This window comes from Rhincodon typus, chromosome 2 (assembly GCF_021869965.1).
Source record: "Rhincodon typus isolate 14 chromosome 2, sRhiTyp1.1, whole genome shotgun sequence".
In the NCBI taxonomy this organism is placed as follows: Eukaryota; Metazoa; Chordata; class Chondrichthyes; order Orectolobiformes; family Rhincodontidae; genus Rhincodon; species Rhincodon typus.
In genome coordinates, this window is record NC_063333.1 from 3,205,895 (window position 1) to 3,223,302 (window position 17,408).

A 17,408-nucleotide genomic window follows, 5' to 3' on the forward strand; every position below is an offset into this window, starting at 1 on the left:
CAAACCCACAACCATTACCACCTAAGAGGACAAGGGCAGCAGTTAAAGGAGGACCTCACTATCAACAAGAGATAATAGGAACTGCCGATGCTGGAGTCTGAGATAACAAGGTGTAGAGCTGGATGAACACAGCAGGCCAGGCAGCATCAGAGGAGCAGGAAAGCTGACGTTTCGGGTCTGGAACCTTCTTCAGAAATGGGGGAGGGGAAGGGGACTCTGAAATAAATAGAGAGAGGGGACGGAGATGATGGAAGGTGGATAGAGGAGCAGATAGGTGGAGAGAAGACGGACAGGTCAAGGAGGCGGGGATGGAGCCAGTAAAGGTGAGTGTAGGTAGGGAGTTGGGATGGGGGTTGGTCAGTGGGAGGGAGGGGTGGGTAGGTGGGAGGGAAGATGGACAGGTCAAGGAGGTGGAGATGAGGCTAGTAGAAAGGAGGTGGGGGTGGGGGTTGGTCAGTGAGGTGGGAGGAGTGAATAGGTGGGAGAAAAGATGGACAGGTCAAGGAGGCGGGGACGAGATGGGCTGGTTTTGGGATGAGGTCAGGGGAGGGGAGATTTTGAAGCATGTGAAGTCTACATTGAGACCATTGGGCTGCAGAGTTCCCAAGAGGAATATGAGGTGCTGTTCCTCAGCCTTCAGGTGGCATCGCTGTGGCACTAGAGGAGGCCCAGGATGGACATGTCGTCCAAGGAGTGGGAGGGGGAGGTGAAGTGGTTCGCGACTGGGAGGTGTAGTCGTTTGTCACGAACCGGGCCTGGGATTGGGGGTGAGGTTTAGGGCCAGGTGTAGGACTTCCTGCCGTTGCAGGGAAAAGTGCCAGGGGTGGTGGGGCTACTGGGAAGTGTGGAGCATGACTACACCTCCCAGTCGCAAACCACTTCAACTCCCCCTCCCACTCCTTGGACGACATATCCATCCTAGGCCTCCTCCAGTGCCACAACGATGTCACTCAAAGCCTGGAGAAACAGCACTTCATATTCCACTTGGGAACCCTGCAGCCCAATGGTCTCAATGTGGACTTCACAAACTTCAAAATCTATCCACACCCGACCTCATCCCAAGACCAGCCTATCTTGTCCCCGCCTCCTTGATCTGTCCATCTTTTCTCCCAACTATCTGCTCCTTCCACCTCACTGACCAACACCCACCCCCACTTCCCACCTACAAGCCTCATCCCCGCCTCCTTGACCTGTGCGTCTTCCCTCCCACCTACCCACCCCTCCCTCCCTACTGACCAACCCCCATCCCAACTCCCTACCTACACTCACCTTTACTGGCTTCATCCTCACCTCCTTGACCTGTCCGTCTTCTCTCCACCTATCTGCTCCTCTATCCACCTTCCATCATCGCCTCCCCCTCTCTCTATTTATTTCAGAGTCCCCTTCCCCTCCCCCATTTCTGAAGAAGGTTCCAGACCCGAAACGTCAGCTTTCCTGCTCCTCTGATGCTGCCTGGCCTGCTGTGTTCATCCAGCTCTACACCTTGTTATCTCACCATCAACAAGCTTCCTCCAAGCCACTTGCCATTTTGACTTGGAAACATATTGATGTCCCCTCACTGTTATGGGTCAAAGTCATGGAACTCCTTTCCCAATAGTTTTTTTAGGTCTATCTACATCAAATGGACGGTAGTGGTTCAAGAAGGCGCTCACAACCACCTTCTCAAAAGCAACAGGAATCGTCAATAAATACTGACCCAGTCCACATTACATGAATGAACAAAAAATACTTCATCGCTGCTAGCAATACTATGTCAAAAGCACATGAACAATGCAAAGCAATAATGTTCCAATAATCATCAAAGTGTGTTCTATACACAACCTGCCATCCATCCCCAAAGATTTAAAATTGTTTGCCTTACCTGATAAAAGTTTACAAAGTTATGAGAGGTATTGCTGGAATGGATAGTCAGAGTCTTTTTTCCCAGGGTAGAGATGTCTATTACTAAGGGACAGTGGTTTAAAGTAAAAGGGGATAAGTTTAAAGAAGGTGTGAGAGGCAGGTTTTTTTACACAGAGGGTAGTAAGTGCTTGGAATGTGCTGCCAGAGAATTGGGTGGAGGTGGATACAATAGCAATGTTTAAGAGACATCTTGACCGAAATATGAATAGGCAGGGAGTAGAGGGATATGGATAACATAGATGCAAAAGGTTTTTAGTTTATAAAGGCTTCATGTGTTGGCGCAGTCTTGGTGGGCTAAAGGGCCTGTTCTAGTATTGCATTCTTTGTCCATTGTTCTGTTCTTTGTACGCTACACTGTTGTTATTCCCTGGAATTATCCTTTTAAATTCAGAAGCTTTTCCCCTGACATTCTGAAAAAGTACTGTTCTACATCAGTGGTATCAGGTGTGGCTCAGCGGTAAAACTCTTACATCTGATTGAGAAGTTTATGAGTTCATAGCTGAATTTCCAAGACTTATATAAAACACCTAGGCTACAACCTAAATGCAATACTGTCTTTTGGTTAAGACATGAAACAGAGGTCCTGTCTAATCTTTCAGGCAGTTGTAAAAGAACTTATTTGGAAAAGAACAGAAGACTTCTCTAAGTATGAGAACTGAAAATTCTAGAAATGCTCAGCAGATCTGGAAGTATCTGAGGAGAGAAAAATAAATTTTTTAAGCTGGTCTCCCATTGTCGGAACTGGGAATTCTCAGATGTAACAGTTTTGCAAGCAAGGATGTAGATCAGATCATAATCTCTGGTGTTTATATTGAAGGTAAATCAGTACTATAATGTTTGAGATACTATTTTAAGGCTATTCCTTCATATTTCTGATATTGCACCAGTTTATTTCCAGCATGACAGGCTCACTTGCTTACTGTACATAATTCTGGTACTTGATTTAATTTAGTTAAAGTAATGTATATAAAAAATTTGGAAATGGGTATTGAGGACAAAACCTCTAAATTTGCAGATACTAAGCTAGGGAGAATAGTGAATTGTGAGGATGATGCTGAGCGATTTAAGAAAGACATTGATAAGTTGGCCATATGGCCAGGCAGCTGGCAGATGGATCTCAACAAGAAGAAATGTGAGGTAATGCATTTTGGTAGAAGAAACATGGAGAGACGATACAGGGTCAACAGTTCAACTTTAAGGGAAACACAGGAGCAGAGGGACCTCAGGGTTCAAGTGCATAATTCTCTGAAGGTGGCCAGGCAATTTGAAACAGTTGTTGAGAAGGCTTTTAGGATCCTTGGGTTTATAAATAGAGCCATAGACTATAAAAGCAAGGAAGTGATGTTACACCTCTACAAATCATTGGTCAGACCACATTCAGAGTATTGTGTTCAATTCTGGGCACCTTGTTTAAGGAAGGATGTTCAAGGGAGATTTACAACAATTATATCAGGAATGAGGGATTTTAGATATAAGGAGAATTTAGAGAGATTTGGCTTATTCTCCTTGGAGGAGATAAAATTAAGAGGTGACCTTATTGAGGTGTTCAAAATTATGCGCAATTTTGACAGGGTAAATCATGGCATCACAACTAGAACATTTTATCTAATTGCTCAAGAAATGAATGTACTACAGTTCCTTTTACACCTCTAACATCTTTAATATCTGTTACCTCTACTTTTGTCTGGCATTTTTCCTTGAACTACTGCCCCTTTGGCTACTTAATCTCTCTTGCATCCGACCTTGTCAGAGACCTTCCTGTTTGTAGTTTCTTCTCCTCTACCTTCTTTCCTGGAAGTGAACCACTGGGTGATTTGTACCAAAAATGGAATGGTTAACCCATTCCAAGTGAAAATATAGCATTAAAATTCAATGAAAGTGTATTCAATGAAAGGCACAAAAGTCTTCTAACATCATGGTTTTGCTGACTATTGTGTTGTTTAGGAACTATATTGTTTTGTACATGCATACTTAAGTATCCAGACATCACATCATTCACTACTGCACAGTAGTCTGTGCACAAAACTAACTATGTATCATTCTGCAGAAAATGTTAAGATCTGATTAGTTTGAATGTCTGGGAACCCCAAGATGTACTTAATTAGAATTTCTTGACAACAATAATGAGTTTGTCTTTTTTTGTGCTTTAGGTGATTTTGCAGTTTTGTTGCACAGTGGCCTTTCTATAAAGAAAGCTGTTATTATGAACTTTGTCAGTGCCTTGACTGCCTTTATTGGACTCTACATATCATTGGCTGTTGCAACCAATGAGATAGTACAGCAATGGATATTTACTGTAGCGACAGGACTATTCCTATATGTTGCCCTTGGAGATATGGTAAATATATCTTTATGTACTTATGTTTTATATGGTTATTGCTGCTCATATTTGAAATTGAATACTTGTGCCTAATTAAGATTGTACACCTAAAATACAGATCCAGCTGATATCCTGTAAAACACTTCAAATTATCCTTATAGCCTGAATATCTTAATCTCACACCAGATGATGCCACGAGGTGATGCTTTCAATTAAACATAGAGTATGCTAAATCCATGTAGATATTTTCCTTCAAACCATGGTAGAAATGTGGTTTTTAAAAAAATCACACTGCCTTATTAATCTCCAATTTCATTTTCACACTCCAGCTGATAAGCCACATGTAAATGGCAATGGCCAGGTATGGTCAGATAATGTGCCTTGTTGTTTCTCTTTGAATTAATATTTGATACTCCTGGGAGGGTTAAGATGTCCTGGGAGGTCACAGTCCGCTAAGTCGCAAATAGAGTAATGGCTGCCATAAGCACCAAGATCAGACTGAAGCATTCAGTAAAATATACTAAAATGTTTAAGAAACTATTCTACAATTATTCCATCATATTTCTGGTGCTGTGGCAGGTATCCCTCTCTGGCATGATCGGCAGGCCCATTCACTCAGTATATGTAATTCTTGTCCTGGATGGTCATACAGTCTTAGAGTCATAGAGATGTTCAGCAAGGAAACAGACCTTTTGGTCCAACTCGTCCATGCACTCCAGGGAAAACAGCCCCAGCTTATTCAGCCTCTCCCAATAGCTCAAACCCTCCAACCCTGGCAACATCCTTGTGAATCTTGTCTGAACCCTTTCAAGTTTCACAATATCGTTCCTATAGCAGGGAGACCAGATTGCACATGATTTTCCAAAAGTGGCCTAACCAATGTCCTGTAGAGCCGCAACATGACCTCCCATCTCCTATACTCAATGCACTGACCAATAAAGGAAAGCATACTAAACGCCTTCTTCACTATTCTAATTACCTACAACTCCACTTTCAAGGAATTATGAACCTGCACTCCAAGGTGTCTTTGTTCAGCAACACTCCCCAGGACCTTACCACTAAATGTATAAGTTGTGCCCTCATTTGCCTTTCCAAAACGCAGCACCTAACATTTATCTAAATTAAACCCCATCTGCCACTTCTCAGCCTTTTGGCCCATCTAATCAAGATCTCGTTGTACTCTGAAGTAACCTTTTTCGCTGTCCACTACAGCTCCAATTTTGGTGTCATCTGCAAACTGACTACCCATACCTCCTGTGTTCACATCCAAATCATTTATATAAATGATGAAAAGCAATGGACCCAGCACGGATCCTTGTGGCACAGCACTCGTCACAGGCCTCCAGTCTGAAAAGCAACCCTATACCACCACCCTCTCTCTCTCTTCTACCTTTGAGCCGGTTCTATATCCAAGTGGCTAGTTCTCCTTGTATTCTGAGTGATATAACCTTGCTAACCAGTCTATTGTGAGGAACCTTGTCAAGCGTCTTACCGAAGTCCATGTAAATCATGTCCACTGCTCTGGTCATTTTGTTTTATAAAATCTGAAGGATATGTAAGACTTTCTCATCTCAACTGTGGTATCATAACCAGAACAATTTACGTAACTACTCAAACAAATTCTTGAATAAATTGGGGGATATGAGAAGACTGTTCTGCACTGCAATAGCATGCTGGTGTCCTGCAAAAATATCACCTGTGTTTCTGTTCCATTTCCTCTGTTTTATTGCTACACTGCTCCAAACTTGTTAATCTAGGAGGAATACTAATTAATGGTATTCAGTGTGAAGTGTACAACTATGACACCTATTATGGGGGTGGCACAGTGGTTAGCACTGCTGCCTCACAGTACCAGGGACCTGGGTTCAATTCCACCCTCGGGCAACTGTCTGTGTGGAGTTTGCACATTCTCCCTGTGTCTGCGTGGGTTTCCTCTGGGTGCTCCGGTTTCCTCCCACAGTCCAAAGATGTTCAGGCTAGGTTGATTGGCCATGCTAAATTGCCCGTAGTGTTTAGGGATGTGTAGATTAGGTGGGTTATAGGTTTATAGGGGAATGGGTCTGGGTGGGATGCTCTGAGGGTTGGTGTGGACTCGTTGGGCTGAAGGGCCTGTTTCCACACATAGGGATTCTATGATCTATAGTAGACCTGTACCACAAGGTTATTAACATCAGCTTTACAAGACATGGCAAAATTTGTGACAACCTACAACTAAGAAATGTGATAACAGAATGTGCACTCATTGGGAAGAAATAGTTCTACTAAATAGACATAACATTGAGAACAGGGAAGAAGGAAAGAATGCTCAACTCTCAGGGCAGCCTTTTTCACTCACAATGCACAATATAACTATGTTTGGTATGAAAAGATAATGTTGTTTTTGAAAACAGATCTCATTTAATTTCCCTTTTCCTTTAGCTTCCAGAATTGATGCGAGCAAAGAGCAAAAACCCCTGGATTTTATTCCTTCTGCAAAATATGGGATTACTTGTTGGCTGGGCAATCCTACTCCTATTGTCACTCTATGAGGATCAAATCCAGTTCGGATAGAGCAAAGATTTTGGTTACTCTGAAATGTACCTGTTGGGATAAGTTGTGTACTTCTCTTTTTAAACTTCTTAAACCTTTTAAACTTCACGCAGCACAGTGGCCTGTGATGTAAAGCTGTTAGTTGAGTGCATTTATTGAGCAATATTTCATCAGCTAACTCAATTTTTTTTCAAAATGAGTTGTAAAGATAATTACAAGGCAGAGATGCTGTCATTTGTGGTGGATAAAACATCGACAACTTGAAGGAGCAAATAATTAAATACTTAGAAAAATAGGAAACGCCAAGAAGGAGAGGTGGTGATGTAATGGTAATGTCACTGGACTAGTAATCCAGAAACTCAGGTTAATTTTCTGAGGACATGGGTGCAAACCCCACCAAAACAAATGGTGAAATTTGAATCATATTAAAATCTGAGCTAAAAAGCTAGCCTAATGGTGACCATTTGTCACCGATGGTTGTCAAAGAAACCCATCTGGTTCATTAACGTCCTCCAGGGAAGGAGATCTGATCTCCTTATCTGATCTATATGTGACTCCAGATCCATAGCAATATTGTTTACTTGCCCTCTGAGGCAATTATGGTTCGCAGTAAATACTAGCCTAGCCTGCAATGAACAAATTTTTTAAAAGTCAGCATGATTTTGTAGGATATTATATATATCTGACAAATCTATTACAATTCTTCAAAGTAATAAAGTAAAGCTCAATAGGCATTCAGTATTTCCAGTTTAGCAAAGCATTTGCCATTGTAAATTTGCTGTGGTATAGAAGAGAAGTGTAACTGTATAAAGGTGATGCATTTTTATATGACTAGGGATTAGTGCTTGAGTTATCACAATACACAACATGCTAATGTAAATGAGTTTATAAATTATTTTTATAAAAGATTTTAGATTTGGAAACAAAGGTGCATATTTTTCTGGGGACATTAAACAAAGATGCTTGTTGGGATTGCAAATATGGTAGACGGGTACAAATACTAAGGAAGCAGTGCAGATTGTCATTTAATACTGATAAGTTGATGAGATTGGAGAAGTGAATAACCAGTAAGAATATAAATGAATGGGTAAAAACATCCAGATGATATAGGGTTAATGTGGATAGCTGATTGTAGCATCAGAACAGCACATGGCTTTTTGAAGAAGGCAACAGGACAATAGGATGCATAGTTGAGGCTATATCTGTCTATTCCTAATTCTTTCTCAACAAAAAGAAATAATAATTTGAAACTTCTCATTTCCCAATGCCTGAGAAATCACTTTCACCATAAGTGTCTGTGAAAAGGATTTCATGACAGTCACAAGCTGGATAAAAACAGAAAAATGAACAGTGTCATCAAGTGTGGAGAGAAAAAAACAGGAAATTGGCAGCAGGCAATGATGTTCATCTGAATAGCTAGTGTAGACACAATAGGCTGAATGGCCTCCTTCTGCACTATAACGCTTCAGTGATTCAATGAAGGAAGAATGTCACCACTTTCCTTCCTCAGCAGTTCAGACTGATAGGATAAATATTGGCTTTGTCTCTGATTGTGAATGATAAGAAATTTTCCTGTTTCAAGTGGCCACAATCCAGACAAAAGACAGCAATAAGAATAATGAATGCTGATGTGGAAATGCAACATTTGAGTCATTGAAGTTGCTCTACTCATTTTAGTCATCGTACAGAGGATGGATACTTGGATATTTAAAACAAACTATATAGAATCTGGAAATTGTAGTTGGTTTGTAATACAGATTCCAGAATCTGTAGTAATTTGTGCCTGTATAGAATCTGGGTGTGTTTGATGCTGGTACATTGTAAAAAGCATTAATACTGACCTCAAAACTGAACTTGATTGTTTAATAAAAGTTGCAGGTTTATGAGGTTTTCTTTATTCATCTCTGAAGATATGTATGCCACTGATCTCATTGTTTGTATCCACACTAGAAGAAGGATGGGTAAATATCATAGTTACTTTGTGAAAAACTTGGAAATATATGTTTTATATATGGCCATTGTTATTGCATTGATGTTACAACAAACGTCCCTTTCTTTTTGAAGCTAATGTGAACTGAACTTTAAAATTATACAACATGTATTTAAAAACACAGCATTTCTAACTTAAATGTATTCAATGAGTAACTGAAGAACACCTACAATTCCTGTACTTAAAATATATCATTTACAGTCTCCAAGCATATCCCATTTGTCATTACTGTAAAAAAGTGTTTTTATGCAACTTCTGACATACGGGGGTATCTTTAACCTCGCTTGATGAGTTGGAAATCCACTGAATCAGGTAAGAATGCTGGTTTTATACTCAGGTTTAATTTTTAACCCTCCCTGCCAGTCAATGTTACTTTTGCAATTGCCCAATTTTATTCTTTGTTGAAATCAACAGTTAATATTGGGTGGTTGCCAAACCGGCATTCCAACTGATCCCTGGAGTTTCACATCACATGGGTTTGCTTAAAATTGTCCCCAAATTTGTCAGCCTAAGATCAGCGAGTAGCACTCTCTGCACTAAGTCAGATGTTTGTGAGTTCAAATCCTACGTGAGATTTTTATTTTCTCTGAAGGACAGGGTCATACATGGAACAATTTTATGAAGAGAAGTTGGTTAAGCGGTACAGGTTGGGGTGAGTAAATCCTGCAACAGTAACAGTTCCAGCTGAGCCAGAAAATTGTGTGTTCATGACCTACTCCAAAGACTTGAATTCAAAATTAAGACTGATGCACCAGCCAGTACTAGAGAAGAACTGCACTGTTGGGGATGCTGTCTCTCCTCCCAGGTAGATGTAAGAGACCCCTCACCACTATTCCAAGAGCCAGGGGGCCAATTATAACCCTCAAACATTTTAGCTTAAGAAAATGTGATCTGGTTAGTTGTCTCAGGTTGTGAGATCTTGCTGTGCATAAATGTGGCTACTGTGTTTCTACAACAATGATGATGCTTCACAGGCTGTGAAGTGCTTTGGGAATCCATGTGGCCATAAAAGGTTTCATCTAAATGCAAATGTCTTTACTTCTTGCCAATACATCTTAATGGGAAAAACTGATCTCTAAAAGCAGGCTGTGGTATGTTTGAACAATTTTTTACTTTGATAGGCTTTTTCTAAGTGTGCACTAGTTTCGCTCTGGTAATGGTTAGGAGAAACAAATGAAGGGAAAAAGTAAGCCATATAACCCTTGAGGTGTGCTGTCACTTTGTGTAATGTGACTTCACAAATAGCATCGGTGGTTAAAAAAAGTTCAGTTTTCCCAAATATCAAGGGTAAAGGGGGATCACCAACTTACCAGTGGACAATCATTACACGTTACTACCTGATCAACTATTTGGATTTCCTATCATGGGCAGCAAGATATAAGAGAGGCCACCCACACATTATCTAACTTGGCTCTGAAAACTAGTCACTAATGAGAAAAACAGACGGACAGTGCAGGGCTCCAAATAGTCAAAAAGGCATTCAAAAAAACCACTCCACACAAATGCTGTATGTAAACTCCCATCAATTAATTATTTAAGTTGACTACCTTTGCACTCAAATGCTATGATAGGTAATGTTATTTCCACAGGTTGTTAATCTCTATCATTTTGGAGGAAAGAATTGGTGGATGTGACAGAGAAACATTTCAATAATCATATAATTTTTTAATTTTATGTATAATGTTAATTTATTTTTGTTACTTACTTGGTTGGTCACTATAAAGAGGCAGTGTTTACTTTCTGAGGGCTGCCATATTGTCTGTCTACTACAATACTACTAAATTAAAGAAATAAACTGAAAACTCTACTAAAATAAAGAAATGCATTACTTCTTTGTGGTAACATTGTCTTTCACTCAATACATATAATGGATTAGGAATGAAGGGTGTGGAGTAAACAATTACACGGAATTATCCCTAACTTCATGTTACATTTTTCTTTAGTATTTCAAAGCTTCAGACATTCATGAAGTAACATTTATGTCCCATAAGTGCCAATCAGTGACCATCTCTGGCAAGAGAAAATCTAACCATTACTGCTTGACATTCATTGGGTGTTACCATTGTTGAGTGCTCCCCTATCAAGATCCTGGGGCTTGCAATGAACAGAAACAGAAGAGGACCAGCCACATTAATACTGTGGTTACAAGATCAGGTCAGAGGTTGGAAATTCTGTATTGAGTAACTTTCTGCAAGGCACAAGCCTGAAGTATGATAGAATACTTTCCACTTGCCTGGATGAAGGCAGCTCCAACAACACACCAGACGCTTGATGACATCCAGGTCAAAACAGCATGCTTGATTGATATCACATTTAATCCTCTGCCATCAATGTGCAATAGCAGCAGTAGTACCTGATTTGGAACTACACTGCTGTTCCTTCAATATCACTGAGTCAAAAACATGGAACGCCCTCCCAAACAGAATATGACATACAAACAGATGAAATAGGAGAAGTAAGCCATTGAGCTCACTCCAACATTCAATAAGATCATGGCTGATCTGTTTGTGTTTTAAATTCCACATTCCTACATATCCCTGATAGGTTTGTTTCCCTTGCCTAACAAGAATGTACCACCACCTCAAACATTTTTCAATGATCCTGCTTCCACTGCTTCTGAGGCTGGAAGTTCCAAAATCTCTCAATCCTTTGAGAGAAGAAAATTCATCTTATCTCTGTTGAAAAAGGGCAACCCCTAATTTTAAAACAGCATGCCCTCGTTCTGAATTCATGCAAGAGGAAACTCCTATTCATGTCCACCTCTCAAGATTTTTCAGCTTCTTATTTACTTGGGGATCTGATGGCCTAGTGGTATTAATGCTGGACTATTAATCTAGAGATCCAGTTCAAATTCAGCTATGACAGATGGCAGATTTTTTTTACAAAAATCTGGAATTAAGAATCTAATGATGACCATGAATCTATTGCCTATTGTCAGAAGAACCCATCCGGTTCACTAATGTCCTTTAGGGAAGGAAAACACCATCCTTACCTGGTCTGGCCTACATGTGACTCCAGACCCACAGCAATGTGGTTGACTCCTAACTGACCTCTGAGCAATTACGAATGGATAATAAATGCTGGCCTAGCCAGTGATGCTCTCATCCCATGAATACATTAAAAAAGAACTTAACCAAATCACGCCTCACCTTTCTTATCTCCAGTAGAAACTAGTCTGGCACGTCCAACTTGCCCTCATAGGCCAACGTACTCATTCAGGTATCTAGTAAACTGCTTCCAACGAAGTTACATCCTTCCTTAAATAAGGAGACAAAACATTTCACACTGTATAAAAGATGAGGTTTCATCAATGCACTTTATAATTGAAGCATCACATTCTTTAATCTTCAATTTTTCTCGTAATAAAGGGTAGAATTCCGTAAGCCTTCTTAAATAGGTGCTCACTTGCGTACTAATTTGTTGTGACTTAAGTACTAGCACATTTAAATCCCTCTGCTTGTTTGGAATTAAACAGTTATACTCTATTAAAGTAATACTCTACTTTTTCCATTCTTCCTGCCAAAGTGAACAGCTTTACATTTTCCCCAAAATTATCCTAAAGTTGATAGGTTGAATGAGCGAACAAAAATCTATGTCTCATTGCAAACTCCTTATGTCTTCTTCACAATTTACTTTTCTACCTATCGTTGCATCATCTGTAAATTTCACTTCCATGTCTTTGCTCCTGTCATCTAAGTCATTATTGTAAATTTAAAACGTTGAGATCACAGCACAGAGCCCTGCAGGATTTGTTATGGACCAGACCATCAAATCACCTTCATGGAATTGTACTATAGGCCTCCCAATAGTCAGTGGGAAATTGAGCAGCAAATATGTAAAGATCTCAAATATATGCAAGAATAATAGGGTTGTAATAATAGAGAAATTTAACTTTCCAAACTGACTGGGGCTGCCATTGTGTTAAGGGCTTGGATGGTGGGGAATTTGTTAAATATTGAAGAAAATTTTCTTTATCAATATGTAAACATACCTACTAGAGAACGTCAAAAATCATACCACGCCAGGTTATAGTCCAACAGGTTTATTTGAAAACACTAGCTTTTGGAACGTTGCTCCTTTATCCAGTGTAATGAGAAAGGCATCAAGACGCATAATTTATAAGTAAAAGATCAAATATCATGCAACTGATGCAAATGTATTGGATAAATCTAAAATGGCTGGCTAAGTCCCTCCTGTTAATCTTTAATCAGTTAGAAGGGAGATGCAGGTTTTGATTGATTAAAATGCAAATCCCAGAATTTCTTTCAAGTCACACACACACTCACACAGACCCTCTCTCACACAAAGCCTCTCTCTCACACACACTCTCTCTCACACATCACACTCTGTCACACGCATATACTCCCTCACACTCTCAAACACACACACTCTCTCTCTCCCTTGTACAAACACACTCTCTCCTTCACACACACACTGTCTCACATGCACATACACACGTGCGCACACATACATATAAATCTATGGGGTGAATTTGCTTTTACAGATTTGTATTTGCAGATACATTCTATTTTGCTCAAATAGCACACAGTCTGTAGATACAGTCAGTCAATGGAGCATTTTATAAATTTCTGTTTCGGAAATAAAACCAGTCTGACTCCGGGTTAAAACACAGGCAGATTCTAAACAAGGCCTCACACCTAAAATGCATCATCTGACCTCAGATATCACCTCTTGTATACACTTATAAAATTTTTAGTTATCTCGGGGCAGCGACTTGAAAGAAATTCTGGGATTTTCATTTTAATCAATTGAAACCTGCATCTCCTTTCTAACTGATTAAAGATTTAACAGGAGGGAGTCAGCCATCCATTTTAGGTTTATCCAAAACAAAGATCCTTTGATATTTTACTTATAAGTTCTGTGTCTTGATGCCTCGCATACTACACCTGATGAAGGAACAATGCTCAAAAAGCTAGTGTTTTCAAATAAACCTGTTGGACTATAACCTGGTGTCGTGTGACTTTTGATCTTGTCCAACTCAGTCCAACACTGGCACCTCCACATCATGGCTACTAGAGAAGTAGCAAAACTTGACTTTCTCTTGGAAATAAGGCAGGGAAAGTTACTGAAGTGTTAGTGGGGGTGCACTTTGGGACTAGTGCTCATAATTCAATTAGTTTTAAAATAGTTGCGGAAAAGGATAGGCCTCCTATAAAAGTCAAATTTAAAGTTGATTGGAGTAGACTGTTCATAGGTAAAGGGACAACTGGCAAGTGGGAGGCATTCAAAAGTGAGATAACAAGAGTTCCCTAGGCATTATTTTCCTACTGGAGTGAAGGGTAAGGCTGGTAAGAGTAGGGAACAATGGATGAATAAAGGTATTGAGGCTCTGGTCGAAAATAAGGAGGAGTTGTATATTAGGTGTAGACAACTGGGATCAAGTGAATCTCTTGAAGAGTATAACGTGAGTAGGGGCATTCTTAAGAGGGAAATCGGGAGGGCAAAGGGGATATGAGAAAGCCATGGTAGATAAGGTGAAGGATAATCTGAAGGGATTCCACTAGCACATTAAGAGCAAAAGAGCAGCTAGTGGGAGAAAAGGAACCATTTATACATACTTTCTGTCAGCGAGCCAATCTTCTATCCATGCTAATATGCTATTTCCTGCACCATAAGCTATTATGTTCTGTGATAACCTTTTATCAAATGCCTTCTGGAAACCGAAATACAATATGTTTACTAGTTCACATTTATCTACAGTGTTACTCCTTCAAAGAAGTGCACAAATCAGGTAAATAGGGTTTCCTTTTCATGAAATTATCCGGATTCCCTTGAGGTCTTCTCAGAACCCAGTTCTTGATTGTTAAGGGGATTAAAAGGTTACAGGGAGAAGGCGGAAGAATGGGGTTAAGAAGCATGTCAGCCATGACTGAATGGCGGAACGGACCTGATGAGCCGAATAGCCTAATTTCTGCTCCTTTGTTTTATGGTTTTATACAGCTAATATTTTAAAAAGCATTGTAGATTCAAACTACGTTATAAGTTTTCTCCAAAAGTTAAATAATCCATAAGACCACAACATATATGAGAAGGAATAAGCCATTTATTCATCACATTTGCTTCACCATTCAATGAGATCATGGCTAATCTGATAATCCTCAAATTCACTTTTCTGCCTTTTCCCTATGCTCTAATCATACAGCTAAGTGAGTTTATGATACACTAAACAAAGCTCTGGCATTGTAATGGCAAAGTCTATGAAAATAATCCTTACATTCCATTTCATTACATTTATCCAAACTTATGTTCCGACATATCACAGTTGTGCGCAGATTGTTGTTTTGTTTTCCTACATTATTATAGCGATTAAACTTAATTGACTGTGAAATGTTTGAGGAAATCTGGACGATGTGATACATGCTAGACAATGCTGTATTCCTGTTTTTAGTTTTGCAGTTTAATTGTAGCATTTTATGAAAAATGTGCTTTCCATCAAATATTTCAACCTAGTGTTTACCTCCTCATCCATGACTCTCCCTTTACTTTAGCTAACTTCTTATATCATCATTTATATTTTCTGACAAACTCATTTGGGAAAACAACATTTACACAGCAAAGACTGAAATACTTTTACAACAGGGAGAGATTATAAGTCCTGCCCTTGTTCATCCTACAAAAATGCAACACTTTGCATTTATCTAAATTAAACTCCATCTGCCACTCCTCAGTCCTTTGGCCCAATAGATCAAGGTCCCTTTGTAATCTGAGATAACCTTATTTGCGGTCTACTTTAGATGGCTCACCAGTGTATGGTTTCCTGGCTTTTCTTGACAGTGTTTCTTAAATATTAGTACCACATTAGCAAACCTCCTGTCTTCCAGCATCTTAGGTGAGCGCAGAGTGGTAGCCAGTGTCTATATGGACTTCAGCAAGGTTTTCGACAAGATTCTGCACAGTAGACTGCTTAGTAAGGTTAGATCACATGGAATCCAGGGGGAGCTAGTTATTGGATACAAAATTAACTTGAAGGTAGGAGACACAGGGTGTGGTAGAGGGTTGCTCTTTGGACTGGAGGCTTGTGACCAGCAGTGTGCCATAAAGATCGGTTTTGGGTCCACTGCTTTTTGTCATTTACATGAATAATTTGGATGTGAATATAAGAGGAATGGTTAATAAGACAGCAGATGACACCAAAATAGGTAGTCTAGTGGAGAGTGAATGAGGTTATCTCAGAGTACAACAGGACCTTGATCAGCTGGGCCAATGGGCCGAGGAGTGGCAAATGGAATTTAATTTAAATAGTTGCGAGGTGTTGCATTTTGGTAAGAGCAGGACTTATACTGGTAATGGTAGGGTCTTGGGGAGTGTTGCCAGAGAAAGAGACCTCGGGGTTTAGATGCATAGTTCTTTGAAAGTAGAGTTGTAGGTAGATGGTATAGTGAGGAAGGCGTTTGGCATGCTTGCCTTTATTGGTCAGACCACTGAGTTGGGATGTCATATTGCAGCTGTAAAGGATATCAATGAGGCCACTTTTGCAATACTGCATACAATTTTAGTCACCCTTCCATAGGAAAGATGTTCTTAAACTTGAGAAGGTGCAGAAAAGATTTATAAAGATGTTGTCTGGGCTAGAGAGTCTGAGTTTTAGGCAGGAGCTGAATAGGCCCCCTGGAACATTTTTCCCTGGAGTGTCGGAGGCTGATGAGCAACCTTATAGAGCTTTATAAAAACATGAGGGGCATGGATTGGGTGAATAGCTAAGATCATTTTCCGAGGGTGGGGAAGTCCAAAACTAAAGGGCATAGGTTTATGGTGAGAGGGGAAAGGCTAAAAAAGACCGTAGGGATAACTTTTTCAAGCAGAGAATGGTATGTGTATGGAAGGAGCTATCAAAGGAAGTGGTGGCGGCCAGTACAAATACAATGTAACTGCACTGAGGCCAGTATCCCGTCACCAAGTCACCCTTTAATTACTTGTGCACAGTACACTGGCTGTGGCCAGCCAGCTCGGAGTCAGTCTCCCGAACTGAGGAGATTCTAACCCTCCTGGTTATATTGGTCACCCGGAGCTTTCCTGATTGTCCCACCAACACAGCTATGTTGGCATCCAGATATACCATCTTGCTGGCATCTTCATCTTGGAAACCCCTGGATGGCCGTGGTGGAGTTCAGTCAGTATCTGGCAGTGACCATTACTTGGGACAATCAGCTTTGCTCCTCATAGTACTATGCCATCCTCTATGGTGATCTGGTCTTGACGGGTCCAGAAAGGTTTCAATCCTAGTTGCGATGGGCCTTCTGTTTTCCTCATTGCCAGGTAGGACAGGATCTTTTAGTGTCCACAGTTGAATATTGTCAGCAGTGACTGGAAGGGTTAATAACCCCAATCAAAGATCTTGTAGTCAACAAGATCCGACTGGTTCCAGTCACTACATCCTGTAGACCTGGACTTCCTGTTGTAGATTTTCTTGTGACATTTTTTCCCGAGGTCCGGTTCCTCTGACTCAGACTGTGACATGGGTGGTGTGTACTAGACCTTAGCCTGTCTCTTGCATGTGAAACTTACCAGGAAAGTTTCCTCCTCTTCTTCTGGCAGTAACGGTATCGAGGCTGCATCCATCTCGGTCTCTGAGATTTCCTCAACACTGGACAGAGGGGGAGAACCAATGGTTTCTGACAGGCCTTCTGGCTGTTCTGAGGGGCCAGG

The 17,408-nt window shown here is 40.3% G+C and overlaps 1 protein-coding gene across 2 annotated transcripts in view; it reads left to right on the plus strand.

Moving 5' to 3' along the window:
* The window catches only part of LOC109937349 (zinc transporter ZIP4), a 57,172-nt gene extending 46,630 nt beyond the window's left edge, over nt 1-10,542 (plus strand). For both annotated transcript variants that reach the window (XM_020535954.2, XM_048611886.1), the window contains exons 11-12: nt 4,053-4,240; nt 6,641-10,542. In XM_020535954.2, coding sequence (XP_020391543.2) covers nt 4,053-4,240; nt 6,641-6,772 — 320 coding nt within the window. In that variant the 3' untranslated portion in view covers nt 6,773-10,542. The remainder of the gene's footprint in view (nt 1-4,052; nt 4,241-6,640) is intronic.
* The last annotated feature ends 6,866 nt before the right edge of the window (nt 10,543-17,408 follow it).